The sequence below is a fragment of the Spermophilus citellus genome (genome assembly GCF_964194105.1).
Source record: "Spermophilus citellus genome assembly, chromosome: 15".
Taxonomy (NCBI): Eukaryota; Metazoa; Chordata; class Mammalia; order Rodentia; family Sciuridae; genus Spermophilus; species Spermophilus citellus.
In genome coordinates, this window is record NC_138195.1 from 45,248,150 (window position 1) to 45,272,698 (window position 24,549).

The 24,549-nt window shown below is 55.6% G+C and overlaps 1 protein-coding gene across 14 annotated transcripts in view; it reads left to right on the forward strand.

The window, feature by feature from the left end:
* The window catches only part of CDH23 (cadherin related 23), a 381,002-nt gene that overhangs the window by 23,659 nt on the left and 332,794 nt on the right, over positions 1-24,549 (forward strand). For all 14 annotated transcript variants that reach the window (XR_014018890.1, XM_081267119.1, XM_081267138.1 and 11 more), the window contains exon 2: positions 20,522-20,593. Coding sequence is in view for 13 of the 14 variants with exons in the window: in XM_081267119.1 (XP_081123245.1) it covers positions 20,527-20,593 (67 nt within the window). In the remaining variant the exon portion in view is untranslated. The remainder of the gene's footprint in view (positions 1-20,521; positions 20,594-24,549) is intronic.

Sequence of the window (24,549 nt, forward strand, 5' to 3'; positions counted from 1 at the left end):
TCAAATGAATTGGCATAAAGATATTCATTCTGTCTCTTTAATTACCCTCTTACAGTTTTTATATTCCCTATAGCATCTGCAGCCGTCTTTTCTATTTATGATCTTGGTCATATATTTCTCCTCTCTCAATCTCGTCTTCTTTTTAATCACTGGATGAGTTGATTTTATTGCTCTCTTTAAAGAACTGATTTTCAGTTTTGCTGATAGTTTTGAATTAAATTTTGTGTCCTATTTCAATAATTCTTATCCTATGGGGCACTTTCATTTCTTTATTTTATTTGGGTTAAATGTGTTTAAATACCTGCGGAGATCATTGCTTTGGGATCCTCAGGTCTGGCTGCCTTGTTAAACCCAACTCAACTTAATGTCTCCAGACTCATGAGATGACCACGACTCTGCAGGCTTCTCCCTTCTTATTCCTTTCAAAGTCTTGCATAGAAAAGAGGCTGTCAGAGGACTGGGCTTCCCTGGAAGCTTCCTGTCTCCCTGGGTCTGTGCATCTCATCCTCTGGCTGCTCTGACGCACTCCAGACCTTCAACAGGTTTTTGGATCCTTACTTTCCTAGCTTCATTGAGATGTCAGTGTGCCCATCATGTCGCGGCTGGTTTGGTGTCCCAGGTCACTTTTCACTGGCTGAGTAACTTTGGGTTCATGACTTCTTCTTTCCTCATTCCAGTCTCTTCATCTACGAAATGGGTGTAGCCATAATTCCACCTTCCCTGTCGGGTGGCCACGAGAACCAAGTAGTAGTAAACATGGTGCTCGCCATGTTAAGGATGCACTTAACCAAATATAGATGCCGCGACCACCGTCACCACCACTGCCAGGTCACCACCGCCATCACTATCTCCACCATTACTATCCACCACCACCAGGTCCACCATTACTATCACCACCATTATCACTACCACCATCACCACCATCACCACCACGTCCACCATTACTATCACCACTACCACCACCACCACGTCCACCATTACTATCACCACCACCGCCATCACTAGTCTCATCCCCACCATTATTACCATCATCAGCACCATCAGCACCATTACCATTTTTATCCTTCTTCTTGTTGTTGTTTATTAAATAAGAAGAAGCTGTGAGGATGGGTTAGGGATTCCATGGTGTGGCTTTGTGGGGGACCTGAAGTCAGTGTTCCTTTGAGGCCACGCATGGTCTTAGCTGCCCCGACATACACATGCACACGCACACGCACCCCCCCCGCCCCCCCCCCCCGTTACTCCCTTCTTCTCTCTGCACTCCCAGGGGGCATGGGGCTTCTTCTCCTTGGCTGGACCAGTCCCTGGATGGACTCTGGAGAGTGAGGTGACCTTGAGGGTAATGAAGAGGCCTCCTCCGGCCTCTGCCTGCCCCTGTCCCTGCCTCCATGGCCCATGACCTTGTCCTTCCCGGTGGGAGCTGAGATGAGAAAGGCCCTGGAGGCCGCTCCCAGGCCCTTGAGCGTGGACATGCGGAGACATTTCCTCATGGGATGTCCCCAGCCCATAGGAAAAGAACATTGGAAAAGCCACTGGGAGTGACCATGGGGCTCATAAGTCTCTTACTTTTCCTCCTCGACATTTTACCATGAAGGTTTTGGAACATGCAGAAAGACTAAAGATGGGCACAGTGAGCACCCACGTCCCCACCGCCAGGTTCTCTAGTGGATGTTCTGTAACGTTTCCTTTGTCACGTATCTGTCTGTCTGTCCATTCTCTGTCCACCCGTCAGACCATTGCTTTCAGATGCATCTCTCAGCTGCGAACACAGTCCACTTAACCTTTAGACAGGTCAGCTCGAGTCTCAGTAAGTTGTCACCTCACCTAGTTTAAAATTCATATGAGGACCTGGGACTTAATTCAGGCACATGGACAACTCTTTCAGGGACAGCGGGCCAGGGAGGGCTGAAGGTGGTGTTCCCAAGGCTTTCCCCTGGAATACCTGGATGATGATGGCGAGGCTGAAGGTTCCTGTCCCCTGCCAGGCGGCAGGGTGGTGTCTTCCTTGGTGTCTGCCAAACACCTCTCCTGGCCCTCAGGAAGTTTGTCAGGTGAATGAGTGGCTTGCCTCAACGGGTGGGAGTCCATTGTGTGAGTGTAGAGACCAGGAGTCCAAAAGGGAAGCCCCTAGATGTCAAGAGTGGGGTCCACTCAGAAGAAGTCCATCATTCTTTCTTTCTCTTTTTTGAAATACGAAATCATCTTTTTTAAAAAACCCAGTCCTGAGCACCAGGAGAGCTCACTGGACTATTCAGAAGGCCCCATTGAGAATGCAGGGACGGCCACCCGGATCCCCAGAGTGGGCCGGTTTCTGCAGGTGTCCACACACCTGGCGAGGATGAGCTGCCGCCGTGCGACTGATAATAGCATGTTTCCGTCAGGAGCTGTGTGGCGGTGGCTGGGTCCCAGCATGGGACGTTTTGCCCCCCGACCCCCTGTGTAGTAGGTGCTGTGACAGCCTCTGTTTCAGAGAGATGAGGGAAACTGAGGCACACAGAGGCTCCGTGGCGTCCTCACACACCTAGTGGCAGACGAGAGATGTGTCCGCCTGGCCCCGCTGCTCTCCTGGCCTCTTGACCCCCTCCCTCTAGAAGGCCCCAGTGGAGTTGGTGCGACACGTGGGCTGCCCAGGTGCTGAGCGTCCTGTCCCTGGGGGGCATTCGGCCATGTGGCCCCTGGGTTTTCCACTCATAGCTTAGTTCCCTGGTCCCCAGCTCTGTGTCTGCTGCCCCCTGCCCTGTCTGTGGGCTGCGGGGTCCTTTCTCCCGTGTTGAGGAGTCTGGGGTTCTTTTCCTTCCAACCCCCAGATAGGAGCCCTGTTCGCACTTCATAAGGAAGGTGAGGTCTGTTCTGCCTTCCTCGTCGCAGTAGGTAGGGGTAGGCACAGAGTGGGCAGTGGGCACCTCTCTGTCACACAGCAGAGCTGTGTCCAGCTAGGAGTGGCCCCTCCCGTCCCTGCTGGGTCCTTTGTCCCACACTGTCACCGCGTTCACCTTGGCCTCTCCCCATTTCCACACAGGCCAGCCAGTATGCCGGGGATGGAGGGGGGCGCATGGGAAAGAGTCGAGTCGAATTCCTCACTGGGAACAAATCTCATTTTCCAGAAAGTCTTGACAAAATGAGGCATTAAATTACAACATCTCGGAGAGCATCGTAATTCTATTGCAGACAGCTCTTCATCATGGAATCTGAAAGCTGGGAAAATACAAAACTCATTAGATTAAAATAAGCCACCTACTGCTCTGGAGAAAAGCTTATTTATCAATATCAATTTACTTATGATTACTCTGGCCTGCAATTTGTTATTTTTAAGAATTATGATTTGGGTATTGCTCATACAGATGTGAAATATTTTTTTTTCCTAAAATTGAGTATCTTAAAAAAGATATCCTTGTCCTTAGTAAAGGTTAGAAAGTGGTTACTGGAGAGAAAGAGGGGGTGGGGGAGGGAGGGAAGGAGGAAGGGGGGCGGGTGGTGAGGAGCGTGGCCGGGGTTGGAGGGGAGCAGAGGGGCAGAGTGGACCCGGAGTTGTGTCATTCCGTCGGGTCTTATGAGCCTTTGATTCATTATGAGGAAGGACATCCTAATTAACCATGCTGTCCAAAGGACAGATGTGCCTTGAGTAGGCAGTGAGCCTCCCGTCACTGCGGGCATACAAGTGCCAGGTGGAGGCAGACAGGGAAGGACGCCGTAGAGTCCAGCAGTCAGACAGGGAGCCAACTCTAGTCCTCTCCAACGCCGGTGTTCAGTAGCTCTCTGAATCTGACACTGGTCCTTAGGGGGGTCAGGTGGGGCAGCCTGCGGTGTGTTCGTGAGCACTGGACTGGATTCTTTAAGGGCCGGTGTGCTGGCTGCGGGTGAGGGTGACACCATGGAAACAGCTTGGCCCCTGGGTTCAAGTTCTGCTTCCTTCCTTTACTGTTGGGAGAACTTAGTCAATAGTGGAGACTAACAGCCTCCTTTTCTCCGTCTGCTAAATGGGCCAGCAGGGCCCCTCACGGGGAACACTGAGGATGTTGGAGTTACATGGAGAGTCTAGCAGGTGCTGCTGTTGGTTCAGAGAGGAAACGGCACTGCGCAGGATTTGAACCCGGATCCTTGCTCCAGTCATCTGATGGTTCCCACATGGAACAGGCCTGGTGGGACTCAGGCCCAGAGCTCCTTTCCCCAGCCTCCCTCTGGGTCCCTCTTTCTCCTCTGGGGGGTGTGATGTGAAGAACAATCCAAACAACCTCTCACTCGGGAGGAAGGAGCTGCCAGGCGGGCGGAGATGCGCCCCTTAACTCAAAGGGGAAGCTGTCAACTGACCACTAGGGACAGCGTACCCTGCCCTCCCTCCTCCTGCTCCCCGTGGTGGGACACAGGCCCCAGAAAGCTTAGCAGCCCTGTCCCCACCGGTGTCCCTCCCTGCTGGGCTGCGGGTGTCTGGTGGCTGGTGGGACTCCTGTCCAGGCTTCCCCTGCAACACAACTCCCAGATGCTTGAGCCACAAGGGCTCATCCATTTATTCCCTGTGCACCTACTATGCGCAGGCCCTGGCTGGCAGGGAGGAGCTCACAGCGGGGTCGGCACACCTCTCAGGGCCCTAAAGCAGCACAAGTCACACATTAGGACCCTGAACACAGGTGGAGGGCAGGGCTCCTCAGAGGAGGTGACCGTGATCCAGGAAGGGCACAGCAGGGGCAGGAGCTGTGGTGTCTTAAGTGATGTTTTGCAGACAAGGACACTGAGGCCCAGAGACCAGAGGCCTTGCCCAGGGCCACCCAGCTGGCTCGTGGCTGCCTGGGGCAAGCAGACCTGTGGTGCCCCAGGACGAGAAGGAGGGTCTGAGTGCTGAGGGTGTCCTGGAGGGGGGTGGGTGGGGCTGGAAGGGGAGGAACCAGCCTGAGCAAACTCAGTGGGCGGCGGGGGGGCGGTGGTGGTGCTGCAGATCGATTGATGGAATCGTGGGCTCCCGGGTCACTACAGCCCGGGCACATGAGTGAGGAGCTGGGTGTGACGGCGTGGGGCCAGCCGGTCTGTTTGCCAGCACAGTGCCCCATAGCCTGGGCCACGGAGCTCCTGAGCGGAAGGTAGGCACCTGTGTGTCCTTCGTCTCCCTCACTTCCAGCTGCGGCTGCTGGCAGGAGGAGGCTTTCTGTTCACATCAGAGGTCCAGCCTCTGCCCGAGCCCTGGCCAATCTTTAGCATCAAGTTGAGCCTCTCCGTATTCCTTTTCCCCAGCTGTGAAGCGGGCACAGGTCTCCTGTCTAGCTCTGCAGGCAGATTTCAGCAAGCACTGGCTGCCTTAGAGTCTCAGGGAGATGATCTGTGAGTGGGGGTGAGGCCTCAGGCTGCAGGGGGGAGTGCTGGGGTTTTGGCATCTGGGGATTTGGGAGCAGGTTTTGGGGAGCCAGGGTGAGAGAGGGCAAAGGAGAGAGGGAGATGGAGATGTGGGACACATGTGAACCCCTCCATCTGTCTGGGAGAAAGGAGGAAGGAAGAGAGGAGGTGCAGCCTCCCTCCCACCCCCAGCCTTGGGGAGGGCCTGGGGGAAGCAGTCGATTAGCTGGTGAGGTCCGAGGCCTGACCACTAGGAGTGGCCTTGGCCCCACCCTCAGTGCCCCTGACCACCTGCATGGCCCAGACCTGGAGGTGGAGTCAGTGTCTGAGAAGCAGGGCAGGGCAGAGCTGGGGGACCAGGCCCACCCGGCACTTGGGGAAGGTGGCCAGGGCTTTCTGAGTGGGGGACAGGCCTAGGCCTGGGGTCTTCGTTGCCGTCCTTGGCTGAAGGTCTGAAGACAAGAGAGGCAGCTCTGTGGGCCTCGGTTTCCTTGTCTGTAAAGTGGGCTGGTGGCCCAGGTGCAGTGGATGGGGCTGGGGAGGCTGAGTGCCACCCCTGGTCAGGAGTGGGAGGCAGGGCCAGAAGGGCAGGAGAGTCTGCAGGAAGTTGAGCTTGGCTAGCTCATTATGGATACGCTGAGGTTTTTAGACAGCTGTTGACTTATTTATTAATGGACTTTTTACAATAGCTTTATTGAGATAGAATCACCTATGGTCCACTTTACCTACTCAAAGTGCACACCTCAGAGGTTATGGATACGTTCACAGATAACGTGCAGCTGTCCCTACAGTCGGCTTTAGAACATTTGCATCACCTCAAAAGAAACCCCATGAACTTGGCCTCCCATCCCATCCTCCTCCCCCCCCCCCCCACCCTAAGCCATCGCTGGTCCGCCCTGGCTCTGGGGAATCGCCTATTCTGGGCACTTCATATAAATGGATTCATAATGTGTAGTCCTTTGCCAGCTTCTGGGACTTGGCCTGATGTCTTCGAGCCTCATCCATGTCCTTTGTAGCAGGTGCAGTGTGTCACTCCTTCTGGTGGCTGGAGAAGGTCCCCTGGTATGGACGTGTCACATTTTCTCTGTCTGTTGGCTGTTGAAGGGCATTTGGCTTGTTTTCACCTTTGGAGGGTCAGGACCGCTGGAAGCATACGGGTTTCTGTGTGGATGTACATCTTTAATCTCTCGGGGACAGATAGACCTAGGGGTGGAACTGCGGGGGCCACAGGGCCACTCTGCCACCACTGTGACTGCACGGTCTCCACCCTCCCGAACCTTCGTACACTGGCTTGATTTCTCGTTCCTCACCAGCATTTTTATGGCCATGCCGGGCCCCCACTTTTTTGGCGGTGTTGGGGCTCCAACCCAGGGCCTCGTGTATGCTAGGCAAACGCTCTATCACAAGCTGCGTCCCCTGCCTTTTGGTCATAGCCATCCGTGCACGGGGCCTGTCACTGTGGGGTTGGTGTGTATTTCTCAGTCCTGAAGATTGATTTTCCCCCTTCAGTGCTGGGGATGGAAACCAGGGCCTTCTGCATGCTGGGCGAGGGCTCCGCGGCTGAGCTCCCTCCCCCATCCCCAAACATCTCTTCAGGAGCTGGTGGGCCGTTTGTACTGCTCTCCATCAACTTCGCCCATTTGAATTAAGTTGGCTTTTAAAAAATATATATATTTATTTTTTAGTTGTAGTTGCACACAGTATCTTTATTTATTTATTTTTATGTGGTGCTGAGGATCGAACCCAGGGCCTTGCCCGTGCTAGGCAAGTGCTCTACCACTGAGCCACAACCCCAGCCCTTGAGTTGGTTGGCTTTTGACTATGAAGTTGTGAAAATTATTTATATATTCTAGATACAAGTCACGTATCGGGTACATGATTTTGTAAATATCATCTCGCTTTCTGTGGGTTGTCTTTTGCTTTCTTGATGATATCCTTTAAAATACAAGTTTTTGGCCAGGCAAAGTGGCCAAGCCTGTCATCCCAGCAGCTCAGGAGGCTGAGGCAGGAGGATCGCAAGTTCAAAGCCAGCCTCTGCAACTTAGCAAGGCCCAAAGCAACCTAGCGAGACCCTGTCTCTAAATATAATATAAAAAAGGACTGGGGATGTGGCTCAGAGGTTAAACGCCCCTAGGTTCAACACCTGGTACCAAAACCAAAACAAAGACCCCAGAAAGCCACAAGTTTTTAATTCCCATGAAGGCCAATGTGTTTTCTTCTGTGGTTTGTGCTTTGGGCATCCTGTCTAGGAAACTGTTTCCTAATCCAAAGTCATGAACCTTTACAACCTAGTTTCCTCCCAAGGCTCATAGACTTAGCCCTTCTACTCAGGCCTTTGATTCATTTCAAATTAATTTTTGTAGATGGAGTGAGCCGGGGCCCAATGTCACCTTTTGCATATAGCTTCCCAGTTGTCCCAGCACCGTTTGTTGAAAAGTCTGCTTTTTCCCCTAGTAGAATGGGCTGGGCACCCTTGCTGAAAATCAGTTGATGTCAGACGCATAGATTTATATCTGGATTTTCACTTTTTCCCCTGTTGACTTAAGATGCCTGTCCATATGCCAGACTCATCTCTCTTGACTATTAACCTTTTTTTTTTAAAGTGGGATATTCAATACTTGATTATGCTATAAAAACTCCACTGCAGACAGGTTGGAAAATACAGAAAAACAGGAAGGGCAAAAGAAAATTTACACAGAACCCCACTATTTAAAGATTCAATAAAGATACTGATGTGCTGTTTTCTATTCAGATGTATACATGTAGAATTTGATTTTTTCTAACATGGGAATGCATTAGTGCAAATTTAAACACTTGTCATGAACAGTTTTCCTCGTCGATAAATGTGATTCACAGTGGCTGCCTCATCAGCAGCTGTACAAATGCCCCATAATTTACTCATGTAAACCTGCTCCGTTGATTATTGACTTGTCCTTCGATTTCAGTGTGAACGGTGCTGCTGCAGGCAGCTTAAAAACAGGAATACTTTGGCCACTTTTTTTTTTTTTTTTTGGTACCAGGGATTGAACTCAGGGGAGCTCAACCACTGAGCCACGCCCCCAGCCCTTCTTTGTATTTTATTTAGCGACAGCATCTCACTGAGTTGCTCAGGGCCTCACTGAGTTGCTGAGGCTGAACTTGAACTCGTGATCCTCCTGCCTCAGCTGCCCGAGTCCCTGGGATTCCAGGCATGCGCCACCGTGCCCGGCTTTTACCCCACGTTTCTGTTTCCCTAGAGAAGATCCTGGCAGTCGAGTCGCTAAGTCAGTGTTTCCAGGGGTGTAGTTTGTTGTGCCAAGTGTCTTTCCAGAAAGTTGTCACAGTTTGTACTTGAGATTTTCATTAAAAGTCGTACTTCTTGGACCTGACTGGCTTCCACGCAGGAGGATTGGCCAGTGGACCCTGAGGGTCCCCTACTGTTGTCCCTTCCAGTCTTTGCATTGAGGAGACCCAGGGAAAGACCTGAAAGAGGCAGGCAGAGCGAGTCACCAGAGGAAACCTTCCGCCAGAGCCTCTGCCTGTCCCCAGCTCAGCCCTTGCCTGGGGTGCTGGCTCCCTCCTCCTCTCTACATCTTAAACCTCTGGTGGGGGAAGCAGATGCCCAAACCCCAAGAGTAATGCGCCTCTGCAGAAGGTTTGGGAGAAGAACAGGTTAACGGCGAGAACCAGGGTGGCCAGCTGTGGTGGCCGGTGACTGGGGACAGTTAAGCTGGATGTGACAAAACAAGGATTAGAGCATGGTGCCCGAGGGAACAGCCCGTGTGGCAGACCCCAGCAGCCCGCCTCAGTTGTGCTGGCCCTGCTGTGTGTCCACGTGGGTCACTAAGTTTTCTTCTAGTGGCCTTTATTTTCGTTTGTGGTTTTTCTTGTGTTAATATCTGCGTTTACATATTGAGCACGTAACTCGTCCTGTTCATCATTTCTAGGGGATGGTTCTGTGGTATTACTTGTGTTCCTGGGCATCGTCACCATCACCCATCTCCAGATCTTCTCATCTTCCCTGCCTGTCCCTCTGCCCCCTCCCTCCTGCTAACCACCCCCTCCCCCACTGCCTGTCTGCGCTTCTGGCTGTTCCAAGCACCTCGCAGAAGTGGAGTCCCACCGTCCCCGCTCGTCTTGACCACTGATTGCACTTAGCTTGATGCCTGGAGGCTCGTCCGTGTCCCTGCATGACTCAGAGGCTCCTTTTTTAAGGTGAACAATGTTCTGTGGTGTGAATGCGCCACTTTTTGCTCATCCCTTCTGCTGTCAACCCTGAACGTTTGGGTGGCTCCCCTTTTGGCTCCTGTGAGTCATGCAGCTGTAAACATGGGGGTAGGTTCAGGTCTCTACTTTCATCCTTCCTGTGTATAATAGACCCAGGAAACGGATTCTTGGATCATATGGTAGTTCTCTGCCTCTTTTTTTTTGGGGGGGTAGGCAGGTACTGGGGATTGAACTCAGAGACCCTTAACCACTGAGCAACCTCCCCAGCCCTATTCTGTATTTTATTAGAGACAGGGTCTCACTGAGTTGCTTAGGGCCTTGCTGAGTTCCTGAGGCTGGCTTTGAACTTGTGATCCTCCTGCCTCAGCCTCCCAGGCCACTGGGATTACAGGCATGTGCCACCATGCCCCACCTCTGTCTACTTTTTTTTGGTTGTTGTTGAATAATTTAATGCTTTTATTGAACGTCGACTGCATACCTAAGCTCTATGTTGGCACTCTGAACGTAACCATGAAGCTGAGTCTCTGGTCACATGACTTAGAGAGTAATCAGCAGAAGCATACTGTAAACAAAAAAAAAATCAACATAAACAAATGAATAAAAACCAGGAATCAATTAGTATCATAAATGTTCTGAGAGAAGAGAAAACATGATATATAGGAAGTATGCCTCCTTCTGGAGGCTGAGGATTGGCTATGCTTCCAAGGAGAGTTGAGGCTTGAGGTAAGACTTGTGAAACGGACACATGATCTTCATGCTCTCTGCCTAGTTTTTAAAAGGAATTTCCGTGAGGTCTTGAATCGTGACTGTGAGTTTTATATCCCCACCAGCAATGTACGAGGGTCCCATGTCCTCACTAACACTTATTCCATTCGGTGTGTGTGTCTCTTCTGTAATAGTCATCCTCATGCATGTGAAGTAGAATTTCACGTTCTTTTTTTTTGGGGGGGGGCGCAGTTCTGGGGATTGAACCCTCAGGGGATCTACCACTGAGATACATCCTCAGCCCTTTTTATTTTATTTTTAAATTTTTGAAAATACCTTTATTTGATTTATCTACCTTTATGTGGTGCTGAGGATTGAACCCAGGCCCTCACACATGCTAGGCAAGCGCTCTATCGCTGAGCCACAATCCCAGCCCTTATTTAAATGTTGAGACAGGGTCTTGTTAAGTTGCTGAGGCTGGCCTGGAACTTGAGGTCCTCCTGCCTCAGCCTCCTGAATCTCTGGGATTACTGGCGTGCGCCACTGTGCCCTGCCCCCTGCACTGTGGATTTGATTTACATTCCCTGATGTAGTGGTGTTGAGCGTCATTTCAAGCCAGGGCCTTGTGCATGCTAGGCAAGTGCTGTCCCACTGAGCTATAGGATGAAATCAATTTATCTATTTTTTTTTATTGCCTATGCTTTTGGCGTCATTTCTAAGAAATCATTGCCCCATCCAATGTCATTGAACATTTTCCTTTATGTCTTTCATGTAGATGTTTCATATAAATATAAAATTCATAGAGTTGGTATCTGTCATTTGCCTTGATAAAACTGCAGAGCACACAGGCATGACCGTCATTTCTTCTTGCTCGTGTGTGTGTGTGTGTGTGTGTGTGTGTGTGTGAGAGATGAGGGTCAGCCCATCTAGGATTGGGCTTGGCTCTAGGCTGTACATGGGTTCCCTGTACTTGCCGTTCCAGGTCCAGAATTCTCCTTGAGTTGAGTGGCCGGCACTCAGGGGCACTCAGCCTCTTTGCCCAAGGTTCGGGCTTCTAGTGTGGGGTCTGGTCAGAGCATTCCATTGGCCACAGCAGGTCACATGACCAAGTTCAGCACGAAGGGTGGAAAAGTCTACTCTGCCCCCCTGAGCCCCCAGGCAGAGGAGTGGAGCCTTGGGACTGATCAGCCTCAGTAATGGCCAAGGGGTGGGGTTGAGGCTGGCAGGCCTGAGGCCGAGAGGGGGCCAGTAGGGCCACAACACAGTGGCCCAGGGGTCAGGAGGGAAGTGGTGTTTATTGGGCACGTGGAAAGTATTTGATAACTGAATTAATCAAGACTGGCTGGCTGGATGGCAATGAATTTGCTGAGATGGGAAAGGCGAAGAAGCAATTGGATTGCGTGGCACCTGTTCGTGTGCCAAGTGTTAGTGGTGGGTGACCGTGGGAGATGGGTGGGCTCTGCTTGCAGGGTCCCAGGGGTCTTCTGGCAGGAGGAGGACAGTGCGTGTCTGACGGTCCTCATAGCGGGGGGGGGGGGGTGAAATGCCTCTGAAAATGTATGCAGGTCGGGGAGCTGAGGATCCCCTCCCCCAGGAGCCAGAGGGCCTCGTGCAAGGGTGGCATTTGAGGTGTGCCTGGATGGTAAGGATGGACACACAAGGTGGGACCAGTGGTGCTCCAGGAGGGGGACAGCCTGGCCAAGGCCTGAGAGAGAGCCGGGCCTGGGTCGGCGCGGGTGACTCCTGGCGGGAGCTGGCTCTGAGCAGTCCAGCCTGGCCCCCTGCCCAGAAGCCTCAGGTATCTTTCTGAGAGCCCAGTGGTGAAGGCAGGGACCTGCCCTTTCCTAATCATTGGGAGGCCTATAACTGGGGCACGCTCTGGAAGGCGGTTGGTCATTAGCTGTAAAAATACGGAAACGTCCTCTCCCAGATGTCCCACAGGCAGAATCATGCGTGTGGGTGCAGGAACCGGAATGTTCATGGGGGCCTTCCTTGTCAAAGCAAAAGGTCAAAAAGAAACGTGGGTCGTCAGCAGGGGGAGGGTTGGATTTTACCCCTCCCCCACGCTGCGGGGCACTTGCAGCAGGGACTGAGAGGAAGCAGGTGGCTCAGCTCTGTGTGCACTGATGTGGTGCAGCGGTGTTGTCATGTGAAAAGCCGGGAGCAGGCCATTGTGGCGGTGCAGGCCCGTGGCTCTAGAGACTCAGGAGGATGGCTGAGCCCAGGAGTTTGGGACCAGCCTGGGCCCGGTCTCCAAATAAATAAATAAACAAACAAATAAGCAAGCAAGTGAGGAGTGGGATGGCATGAATGCCATGTGGGTCTTAAACAACTTTATTTATTTATTTATTAAAATTGGAGATGGATACCTTTATTATTATTATTATTATTATTATTATTATTATTATTATTTTGGTACTGGGGATTGAACTCAGGCACCTTAACCACTGAGCCACATCCCCAACCCTTTGTTATATTTTATTTAGAGACAGGCCCTGAGTTGCTTAGGGCCTCACTAAGTTGCTGAGGCTGGCTTTGAACTCGCGATCCTCCTGCCCCAGCTTCCCAAAGCGCTGGGATAATGGGCATGTGCTACTGCACGTGGTAATACCTTTATTTTATTTACTTACTTTTATGTGGTGCTGAGGGTCGAACCCAGTGCCTCCCACGTGCCAGGCAAGTGCTCTACCACTGAGCCCCAGCTCTAGCCCCTGGATTTGTTTTTTAGTGGGGGGACCTCTGAGCTATGGCATGCTGCCTCAAGGGTGACCTCTTGGAAAGAGGTGTGGGGCCTGGGGAGAAGGGAGACGCGCTTCTTGCTGAGCACCCCTCCTGTATAGTTATTGACCATGTCTACAGATGGCTTTCAGAAGAATAAAATAAAATAAAAATCATGTTTTGCTGATTTGATTTTTTCCCCGAGGAGTCAGAGCCACAGGCGTCCTGGGCAAGATGCTGGATGGCTGTGACTCCTCCTTGGGGGTCTCGGGTTATGCCCCTCTCAGCCCTGCCTGGCCATCACTTCTGTGAGCTTTTGAGGAAGGTTCGAGAACAGGATGGCCACAGGGTGATCTTGTGCCCCCCTCCGTCACGGCATCCTCCTCAGCCAGTGGCCCGGAGAGTGTGGGCTTCAGAGTGTGTTCCTTGGTGGCAGACAGTGGCTTGTCCATCAGTGGCCTGACGGTGTTGTCTGCAGGCGGCTTTTTGCATGCACGAACCTCTCTGTGTGTAGTGGGGGTGAATAATCCCCAAATTGTATTTGATTTCTGCAGTGTATTTCTGTATTTCTATTCAAAGTTGAGTGCATCTGATTTTATGGGAATTCATAACAGTTCAAACTAAATCGTGGCACCCTGCTGTGAAAATCTCTCACTCCTGAGAAAGTGAAACGCTGCTCAGATGTCCCCTCCTGCCCTGTCTCCTCCCCCTGCTTGCTGGGATGGGGGGACACTGCCTTCTTACAAGAGGCATCCTGCTCTTGCACCTCCTGCCCGAGCCACAGGAAGAGGCAGAGCTGGTGGCCGTGGGTGTGGTCCTGCGGGGAGTGAGGTCCAGAGCAGGCCCTTTCCTGAAGAGGGGGTGTGCTCTGCTCCCACAGGGGAAGGACTGCAGTTCTCTGGTCTAGGAAACCCGTCTATTGTGGGTTTCCTCTTCCGGTTTGCAGGGTCCAAAGGCATTTGGTGAAACCTCTATGAATTTTCAAGGGCTCTGGCCTCTGCCAGCCAGGGCGGAGGGGTGGGACAGAAAGGAGGCCCCCGACTGGGCAGTGGGCCTCTTATGGGTGCTTCTCTGGGAGTAGGTGGCAGAGTCAGTGTCCCTGCCTGTGAGTGCGGTGGGTGGGTGGGTGTGTTTGGCTGGCTTTTTTTTTTTTTTGGTCCAAGGTTATTCCTGTCCTGGGGGAGGAGAGGCCGCAGCGTGGGGTGAGCTGCAACCTGGCCTTCTCCTGCGGCCTGTGTGCCAGCCCATGCTGCCACCATGGCTGCCCCGGGCAGAGCGCAGGAGCCCTCCTGATCACTGCCCCCGGGGGAGAGGAGGCAGCGCGGCTGGACTCCTGGGGTCCGTAGAGGCGGGTCCGAGCTGGGCCCGGATGGGGAGCCCCGTGTTCTAGAGGTGTCCACCGGGGAGACGGGGGTCGGGCAGCCCGAGGGGGGTGGAGGACCCTGGCTGCTCGCAGATTCCCCGGTGCATGCCCGGCCGTGCGCCCAGGGGGTCCCGCCCGCGGAGGGCAGGAGAGTCATTTTCTAATCAGTGCCGTCAGCTCCTGGCTACGGCGAGGTTTGGGGAGGGTGGACATGAGCTGGGCTGCTGATCTCACACTGAGTGTTCATTGTAGAAAATATGGAAAATGCAGAAGTCAGAAGAAAACAGTCGCCGTCACCTTGCGGCTCTGGCAGCGCCGCTGACGCTGTGCGCCTCCCGCCACCCCCACCCCCCAACCCCTCTGCAACCCCCCGGGACATCCCACGGTGGAGCCAGTCCCCGTGGGCTGTCCCCGCGTTCTGCTGTCCTGGCTAGCGTTCTGCTGGCCTGGGGACCGCTCCTCCGCCATCGTGCGGGTTGACTTGCTGGCCGGCTGTGCGTTCTCAGGCTCCTCGGACAGTTCTGCAAAGAGGGCGCTGATCGGCCACGTGTCCGCGGCTCAGGGGCGGGAACCCTGCTGTTCTGCGCCTCTGCTGGGCCCGTGCCACAGCCCCGCGCTGGCCACCCCCACACCCCTCTCGGCCGCCCCTCAGTCCCCACCAGCTGCCTGTGCACTGTTGCTCCTGGTGGTCAAGCCGAGCCAAACTTGCCCTGTCCCCACTGAACTTCTAATCTTGTCCCTCAGCCAGCTCCATCTGCAGCCTTCTCCTGTTCTGGGCAATGACAACACTGTCCTTCCAGGTCCTTGGGCCCAAACCCTCAGGCTCTGCCCTCTCTTGCACTGCCCCTTCCTCTCCAGAAGGACGTCCTCTCAGCTCTGCCCTGAAACAGGAACTGCCAGGTCTCACACCCCAGCCCTGCCCGCCCATCATCTCTGGCCTGCTTCACTGCCCTGTCCTCTCCAGGTGGGCTTCCACCTTTGACCCACAGTGCACCACAGCACAGCAGCCAGGGTGTTTCTTCAAAACCCAAGTCCTTCCTGCCCCTTGTCTACCCAGTCACTGGTTCATAAGGTGTCCACGATGGCCCCTATCTCTCCACCCTCACCTCCTGCATCCCTCTCCACCATTCACCCTGTTCCAGCCACACTGGTCTCCTCATGGACTTCAGCACATGAGGGTCAGTCCTGCCCCAGGGCCTTTGCATAAGCTGTTCCTCCAGCCTGGATGCTCTTCTCCTTGGGACATGGCTCACTTCCTTCTTTGTCTTCTCAATGATGCTCTGATTGTCCTCACCCTGCTCCCTTCCTCTCGCCTTTCCCTTATGCTCTCCCAGTACTGGAAATGACTCTCCTGCTCTGGCTGCAGTGTCTTTCCTGTGGAGGGTCATCTCCCCAGTGCCTGTGTCAGCTGCAGTCTTTACGGGTTGATGACCAGAGAAGATGCAGGTCAGCGTGGGCAGGGTTGCTGCTCTGCCTCTGGGAAATCTGTAGTCAGCTCCTGCCAGGGACAAAGGTGTCGACCTCTCTCAGGGATAGCACCGGCAGGAGGTGGTGGGAGGTGAAGGGGGACGGACTGGATCACTCGGATGGTGACTGCACTGTCTTATGGGTTCTGGGCCCAGGGGCAAAGCCTGTGGAGATGCCAGCATCCCAGGAAGACAGAAGAAACAGGAGCCCCCCAGCCAGCCCTGCCGGAACCCCTTCTTCCTGGCCCGCGCAGCCTGGCCTCTGTGCTGGCCCCACTTGCTGTGGCTTGAGGATGTTGGGATTCTCACCTAGGCCTGGCTCAATGGCCTCTGAGTAGATGCAGGGCTTGCCCAGGGCCTCCCCTCTGGCTCCTCAGTTGGACCCTCCCCCAGGGCACCTGCCTGAGTTTGGCACACTATGGGGGTAAGGCTAGGAACCTGGCTATGATGGCCATCAAAATAGGGTTCAGATCTGAACTTGTTCACTTATAAGCTGTGTGACATGGGGTGAGTTTTTTGACCTCTCTGAGTTCCAGCATGTGGAGCACGTGGTACATCCCAGTGCCTGGTATATGACACATGATGCGTAAACAGCAACGTCATGGAGCTTTGACGTCTGTGCAGCTCCTCTGACAGCCCTGGGGCATCTCACTTCTGATAGTCCTGGGCAGCGATAGTCTGGGTCACTTGTTTGACACCTAGCCCATGTTTTCAGCCATTGTCATGGTCCCATGTGCCCCACGGCACCCAGCATGAGGCTCGGTGTGATGGAGGATGTTGGGAATTTCAGTTTGGGGTCTGGCTGTGTGTGTCCTCTGGCAGTGATAGATTCCTGGAGGGTTCCTACAAGAGGGGGCTCTAAGCTGGCCCCCGGAAGGCTTGGTGGCAGTGGCTCTGCTGTTCTGCGGCCGGTCTCTGATGTCCAGCCAGGCAGGAGCTGGGCCTGGAGGGGTGTGTTTCCCGATGCTGGTGGAGAGATGTGGCCGATGCGTTCCCTCCTGAGGGCGGGGCAGCCTCACATGGGGTGTAAACCATGTGCTGGGTGGGAGGCAGGAGGCCAGGAGGCTGGGGAACAGCCGTGGCATTGCTGCCACTTGCCGCAGCCCCAGTGCCAAGGCGTGCCAGCAGGCAGAGGCCGTGTCCACCAGGACGCCAAGCTGGAGCCAGGGGGTGGGGTGGGCTCTTCCCGCTGCCCTGGGCCTCTGCTGTCTCTGGACCTCCCATCCTCCCCATCACCAAAGGGCTCAGAGGAAGAGCAAGATCTGGGACCCTCCACCTCTGGCCTGGCTACTCCACCCCACCCTTGGGAGCCGGAGCCCAAGGGGTGAGGATGGAGCTGGCTTGTCCCTGCCTCTGCCTGCTCTACAGGGGACGGCTGTCACCACCACAAAGTCAGGTTGCCTTTGGCCCCCAGGGAACGCAAGGGCACTGAGGTGGTGGGATGGGCCCTGCAGGGGAAGGAGGGGGAGAGACACATCAGGAGGGGGCCCAGCAAGCCGGCAGTGGCCCTGGGGGACACGGGAGCCGTGATGCAGGGTGCCGCTGTCCTACGTGGGGGGACGCCCCTCCCTGCCGGTTGTGGGGCATGTATTGTCTCACCCAAGGGAGGGGCCGGACTTCCCTCCCCACGGAAGGAACAGGGGATGCAGGGCCGCTGTGACAGAAACAGCACAGGGCTCCGAGTCAGGACTCTGCTCCGATCCTGGAGTGACCTCTCTGAGCCTTGGTTTCCTCGTCTGTAAAGTGGGAACAAGGACCTGTTTCATATACATATTTTGGGATATTGAGTCATAATAATACCTGTGAATGTCCCTGGCCTGTGGGACCTGCTCACAGCGTTCCCCTCCCTCCTCGTCCCCCGTCCTCCACCGTGAGCTTCCTCAGCACCCGGCAGAGAGGCGGCACACCCCAGCTATTTGCGGATGATGTTCTTAGCAGATGTTTAATTCTCCTAACATCTGGTTTGCAAAGGCAGAGGGCTGGAGGTTTCTGTCTTCCTAAAGACACTCACTCACCGTGAGGTGTCAGATCGTCCCTTAATTGCTCCGTGCCTCGGTTTCTCCACTTGTAAATCAGGGATAATGCTGGCGAGGCTGGCTGGCTGCCCCCGCGGGGCCTGATAGGATATCACACAGGACCAGATGGAAAGTGGTTCCAACGTTTAGCAAAAGGCATCCTGCGCCGCATCCCGGCAGTTAGGGAAATGCAAATGAAAGCGGCCATGCCAGACCATTCTTCATCCGTCCGATTGGCAGCCATTTAAAAGAGGGATCGCTTCCAGGTGGGCACGCGGGCCCTCCCGTGCGCTGCTGGAGGGGCTGTGAATTGCCGCCGCCTTTCCCGGAAGGTAATCTAGCGGCATCTAATGAAAGTTTCCCTCTGCGCTCTGCGCTGTGTTTCATTGATCCAGCAGCAGACATCAGAGAGCGATGGAAGGGCAAAGTCCCCACACAGTTAGTTGTGTGCAGAGAGAAGTCTGGGAGCAGGAACTTGGGAACACCCACGTGTCCATCAGGAGGGGATGGCTGTCGTCATTACGAAACATTCACCCTGTGAACTACCATCCGCTTGTCAAGAGGAGGAGGCCGTTTTAAGCCTCGCTAGCCTGGAGGGCTGCTTGTGGCATATCCCGGCACAAGAAAAGCAAATTTCTGTCCTCCTTTGGTTTTGTTTTGTGTTTTTTCCGGGGAGGTACTGTGGATCCACCCCAGGGCCTCATGCACTTGGAGCTCCGCCCAGCCTGCTGGTTGCTTTTTCTTTGTTTGTTAAAGTATTTCTTAGTTGTCAATGGACCTTTATTTAATTTATCTTTATGAGGTGCTGAGAATCGCACCCAGTGCCTCACCTGTGCCAGGCAAGCGCTCCACCACGGAGCCCCAGCCCCAGCCCACTAGTTACTTTTACGTAGAAGACACTCCAGAGATCACCAGGTTCCACACAGTAGTGGGGACATCCTGGCTGGGTGCAGAGAAAGGCCGGGGAGGACCTGTGCCAGGCCACTCTGCGCACCCCGTCCGACGGGGCAAGGGTGCTCTTTACAAATCGAATTATCTGCCAACATTTAAAAGTCGGGTTCATGCCAAAGCCCAGCGACCAGTTTTCATTGATAAATATCGGAAGCTCCAGCCACACTGGCCCACCCTCCCTCTTGGCTGGGACTTATCCACAGCTGTCACTTTTGGACAGAGCATGTGGCCTGCAAGTGGCCCTCTTCCCCACCCACTCAGAGTTGCCCTCTTGGCTGCCCCCATAGCTGTGCGCTTTGCAGACTCGGAGGGAGGCTGTTAACTGGGAACTCCACGGGTGGGAATGCAGGGGCATGGCGAGGGGCCATCCTCGACTAAATGTGTCCCAGAATCTTTTATTCTTCACATGACTCTTTCATACTGCATAGTTAGGATATTTTAAGGGCACAGTAAAAAGAAAACAAATGGACCATTGCACATAGTCTTGGTCAGGAGCCACCACCCAACCCACCACCTCACTGTCCGCCCAGGACTTGGGCGCAGAAGGGGTCCCCTCCAGGCCCCAACTGAAGGAATCTGAGTTCTCCACTCTTTCTGAATCTCTTGCCCCAAGATCTTGGCAGAGATGTAGAGGTCTCCTCTAGAAGTCCTCCCTGCCCCGGTCCCATTCACCTCTCCACGGCTTTCTGGTAACTTATTGTTGAGGTGGGTGGCATGTCACCCTGATCTAGGCGTTGACTCCACCACCACTGTTTGGGAGTCTTAGCAAACCCTGCGTGGGGACGAGGGAGGTGCAGGCCCCCGAGGCAGGATGGTGTGTGTGTGTGTGTGTGTGTGTGTGTGTGTGTGTGTGTTCACTGAAGGAGGGGTGGCCCAGTGGGTCCCTGCATCACCAGGACTGACAATTCTGTGGGAGGGTCCCAGCTGATGAGCATGAGCCCCCTGATGTCACTGCTGGGCCATAGGAAAGCCCGATCCTGAGTCTCCTCAGGGGTACAAAGGAGCCAGAGGACCCTGACCTGTGTCGTGGGCAAGAGGAAGCAGTCCACCCCCAGCCACCCTTGGAGATGGGGTCTGTCTTGCAGAACGTCCACCGGCTGTGTCCCAGAGCTGCCCCCCCCCCACCCGGCATGCAGCTTCAACCTCCTGCAGACTTGCTGTCGGGCCCTGGGCTGGCCACCTCCCCTCCCCAGGCCTCTTTGGACACTGGGATCTGTTGCCCCTTCTCATTTCCAAGGTTATAGGATAATATAATGGACTTTTTTTTTAATTTAAAGAGGAAAAGATATGCTCACTTGTCGCTGAGAGGTCAGCTTATTGGAATTGACAATCCCACTCTTAGCCCCCCACCTTCCTGGTGGACACCATCCCCTTAACCCTGCCCCCCTGGCTGGCCCGGCTGTGCTGCTCTTGGGGATGTGGTCTCGGAGGATGGAGGCAGCAGCGCATCCCTGTATCCACTGGGCCCAGGGTATGTCCTCAACACCTCCTCCATGTCTGCCTTTGAGCTTTGCCCGTGGGGTCCCCCAAGGGTAGCCACAGTGAAGAGGGACCTGCCCCCGGTGCACCCCAGCTACTCCCAGGCCCCTCGTCCTGCCTGGGAGTGGACCATGCTGCTGCTGAGTGATGAGCCTCCTTCTTCTTTCCGTGCTCCCCTAAGGGGGTGGCTTCCTCTGACCCCCTCAGGCCAGGTCTCCCGGAGCTGCAGGGGGCGGGGCTGCAGGCAGCGCCCCTCCAGGAGGAAGCTTCTCACCCTCTTCTCTTTGTGTCCCCAGAAGCCATGCGGTGCCACGTTGCTACCGGCTGCCCTGTGCTCTGGCTTCTCCTGCTGGTCTCTGGATGCTGGGGTAAGTCCGGCTTCCCCCTCACCCCGTCTCCTTCCCGGGAGGCCAGGCTGGAGGGTGCTGGGGCCGGCAGCTTGGCTCTGCCTGGGACCCTGGGGAGCCTCCCTTGCTGTGTGCGACTGCAGACACTTTCCTCTCTGGGCCTCAGGTGCCTTCTGCAGCTCGCACACGGCTGAAAATACCCACTGTCCCCAGGGCTGGGGACAGGGGCGTGGGAGGAGCCTTGAGACATGCTTCAGCTCTGTGATCTGTGACCAGAAACCGTCCCCCTTCTGGGCTGCAGTGCTGGCCACAGTTCAGGTTCACGGCTGTCATTTACACCATGCGCCCACTGTGCCCGACTGGGGGGGTGGCAGGGATTCCTTGTGCTCCAGGGGCCCCGAGTCTGGCAGGGCTCAGTGCATACCGAGTGCAGGGAGAGGCATGGTCCTGGGGTGTCCACGGCCCCACAGAAGCCCACAGAGGACAGGAGAAGCCTGGCCAGAGAGAGCCCCTCTGCTGTGGGCTCCGAGGACAGAGGGGTGGTTTAGACCGAGATGGGGCGGAAGCCTCCTGAGCAAGGGGTGCTGGCCGGGAGCTGTCCTTTCTGCAGGAGCTGCCCCCCTCTGAGCACCCGCTCTCGTGCCAAGGGCAAGGCCGAGAGGACCTGTCACTGCCGCCTGTTGGCCCCTGGGCAGTGGCTGGTGAGGAGTGGCCCTGAGCTCGCTGAGGGAAGCCAGCACTGCAGGCATGCCACACAGGGAGTCCCCCAGGGCTGCAGCGCCCCGGGGAGGAGCTGTGGGCACGGTGTGCCTGGCGACACGGCAGACCCATTCCCGTGGGGGCGAGGCCTTCTCCCCTCCGGGGGCCTGGCAGGCTGTTAGGAAGCTGCTGCCTCGTCAGGAAGGTCCTCTCTCCCCGCCTGTGTGCCAACGTGCCCCCAGTGACAGGGACTCGCTGCCCTCCAGGAGGCCCAGCCTGCAGCGCAACCCTGTGGAGCCAGGGAGGCCAGGGAGGCTGCCGCACCTCTCACCAGGGGGAACCAAAGCCTGGAGGAGCTGCCGGTCCCAGGTCACATAAAGCGGGGGACTTGGATTCTCCGTGGGGGCTCCTGTCAGATCGCCATCCCCCGCCCTCCCTGCCCCGCGCGCGGGAGGCCTGGTGGGGCAGCTCCAGCCTCTGGGTTGCTGGACAGCGGAAGTCAGGACACTTGCCTCAGCCTCCCCAGGGACTGTGCGACCTTGGACACCTCTGCCCTTCCCCCACCCTGTTCCCCGCACTTTCTCCATCAGTTACAGGGAGACGCACTGGGGACACACAGCAGGGGCTGAGTCCCCGCCTCCCCGGGGCTCGAAGTGCCAGTCGGGGCCACGCTGCCTGGGTTCCAGTCCTGGTGGCCACAGGGTCCCCTCAGGCAGCTTTCTGACCTTCCCTGAGGGCCAGGCGACACCTCCCTCCTGACGTGTCAAAACCATCCCCTGGATTCCTGTGCCCCTGAAGCACTGAGAGTGGCACCCCGCACACCTCGGCTGCTCCAAGAACACTTATTTTGGGCTGGGGCTGGGGCTCAGCGGTAGAGTGCTCGCTTAGCACGTGTGAGGCCCTGGGTTCGATCCTCAGCACCACGTAAAAACAAGTAAATAAAATCAAGGTATAAAAAATATTATGTAAAAAAAGAACACTTATTTTGTGTGAGCCCTTTCCTTATCAGGTGTAGCTTTCTTTAGGGGGAGCAACACAGGACACAGGGAACAAAAGCAACTTGCCTCAAGCCACACAGCAGTGCTCTGGCAACACACGGGTGATCTCCTCCCTGTGGACTGGCCTGTCTTGTCTGTGTATACAAGGGTCCCACTCTCACGGCCGGCCACATCCACACTTCCTGGCTCCTGTCCAAAGTGGCCAGTGTTGTTCTTTTAGCACGGTGGGGTGGTAGCTGACCTTGGGGTCTAAAGGACAAAAATGGCTTCCTTCACTGTCTTCCCGGCTTCCTTCACCTGTCCCCAGACCAGGCCACACTGCCCTCCCTACTTCATCTCCATCTGACCTGCTAGCCCTGGCTGGCCCTTCCTCCCATCCCAGGAAGTCAGATGGGTCAGACTCAGGGACAACTCCCCGGCCATGTCAAACCCCTGTCCTGTCCCCCTGTGCCCCCGTGGAGCCTCCTGTCCTTCTCCCTCCCTGCCCGGGTCTCCACGGGGTCCCCGGCACTTCTCGTTCTTCTGTGGCCTTGTTGGGGGCAGGGAGGAAGGCCCGAGCAGGCTGCCCCCGACCCTTGTTGGTCTCACGGAGCACCCTGCAGCGTCTTGCTGGTGGCCCAGGTGCTGGACAGGAGGACGTTTGACCATGGGCTGCCCACTTCCCCATCAGACATCACTGCTTGTCAGGCTCCCCCCACAGGCTCCTGTGGGCCACAGGCGGCCATTGTATCTGTGGCTCCAGTGCACAGTGACCACTGGAAGAAAGCCAGGGGGAGGACAGCACAGGGCTTTTTGTCCCCGTCCTGAGGCTGGGAAACAGGAACCAGAGAGGTCAAGGGATCTGCCCAAGGTCACAGAGCAAAGCACACCAGGCCCCCCACTCCTGACAGCTCTCAGTGTTCCCATTCGGTTCCTTCCTGTGGGGAGGGGACTCTGGAGTTCTGCCAGCCTGGGTCTCAAGGTGGACCCTGTGCCTTCAGCCCCCTCCACCCTCTGAGGCCTGGGCTGGGGTGCAGCTGACCTGGCTCAGTCTATTCTGCAGTCCCCAAGAGGAGCCCACACCCCAGGTACTGGGTCAGAGTGTGCTTCCTGGGTGGTACCGATCGGGGGCCCCTCCCCACACAGCCACTGGATCCTGGTCATCCGGGACGAAGGCCTTGGACGGGGCCCTTCTTCTGGCTCTGCCTGGTCTTTGTTTCTTCCTCAAAAATCCTCGTCATTCTGCACCCACAGCTGGGTGCTGCCTCCTTCAGAGCCTTCTCCCTTCTCCCCTGGGGCCTGGCCAGGTGTTGGGGTATGGAAGGCTGGCCGCCCCCCTGGCCGCCCCCCTGGCCGCTCCCCTGGCCGCCTCCCTGGCCACCTCTGGGGGCTGCCAGCCGCGTGGGTCAGGAGCAGGGGAGGGGCAGGGCGAGGACATCAGGGCTGCAGGCCCCGGGACAGAGCCCAGTGGGGCAGGGGACAGAGGGAACAGTCTTGGGACAGGAAGCTGGGATTCTCCTTCCCTTTCAAAGACCACCCACCGTCTCCTCCCCTTCTGGGTCCTCACCTCCCGCGTCACTGGAGACCCCAAGGCCCCCGAGGCAGCGCTTTTCCTCAGAAGCGCATCCTTCATGTTTTCACCGTGTTGCTGTTGTTAAGAGAATAAGTCACCTGTCTGCTCTCCCTCCCCGCCCTTCCTGCCAGCCCCTCCCAGCCCCCCCCCCCCACAGTGCCTGCAGTGACAGCTCAAGGCCGCGGGGCCTCTGAGGGTGATAGGTCCTGCTTGGTATGTGGCAAGCAAGATGCATCCCAGTCTCTGCCCAGCTGCCCGTGCAGAGCTCCCAGCTGCCGACTATCCCCAGGTCCGACCAAGGCACATTTAAAAGGCAATGATGCTGCTGCAGGGGATGGCTTTTCCCTCTCTTGTCTCTTCCCACCCCTGCCATCCAAGCCACGCTGAGCTCCCCGGGCACCCTGGAGCCTCCTGCTCCCCGATCTCAGAGCCCGAGGCCCCTGCAGGGTCAGAAAGCCTCCCCTCTGGCTGAGAAGGTGGCACTTTATTAATGCCAGTGTTAATAACAGCTCCCATTCACTGAGTGCTTGCTGTGTGCTGGGGGCCTGGTGCTAAGCGCTTTATGTATGCAATCTCATTCGGTCCTCAGGTTAGCTGTGAAGTAAGTTCTATTATTAATTGATATTTTGCAGACAGTAAATGGAGGCAGGGGAAGATCATGTGGTCCAAAGAGACACGGGGAAGTTTCAAGACAGGCGAGGCCCTTGACTGGAGTCCAGCCTCTTCCT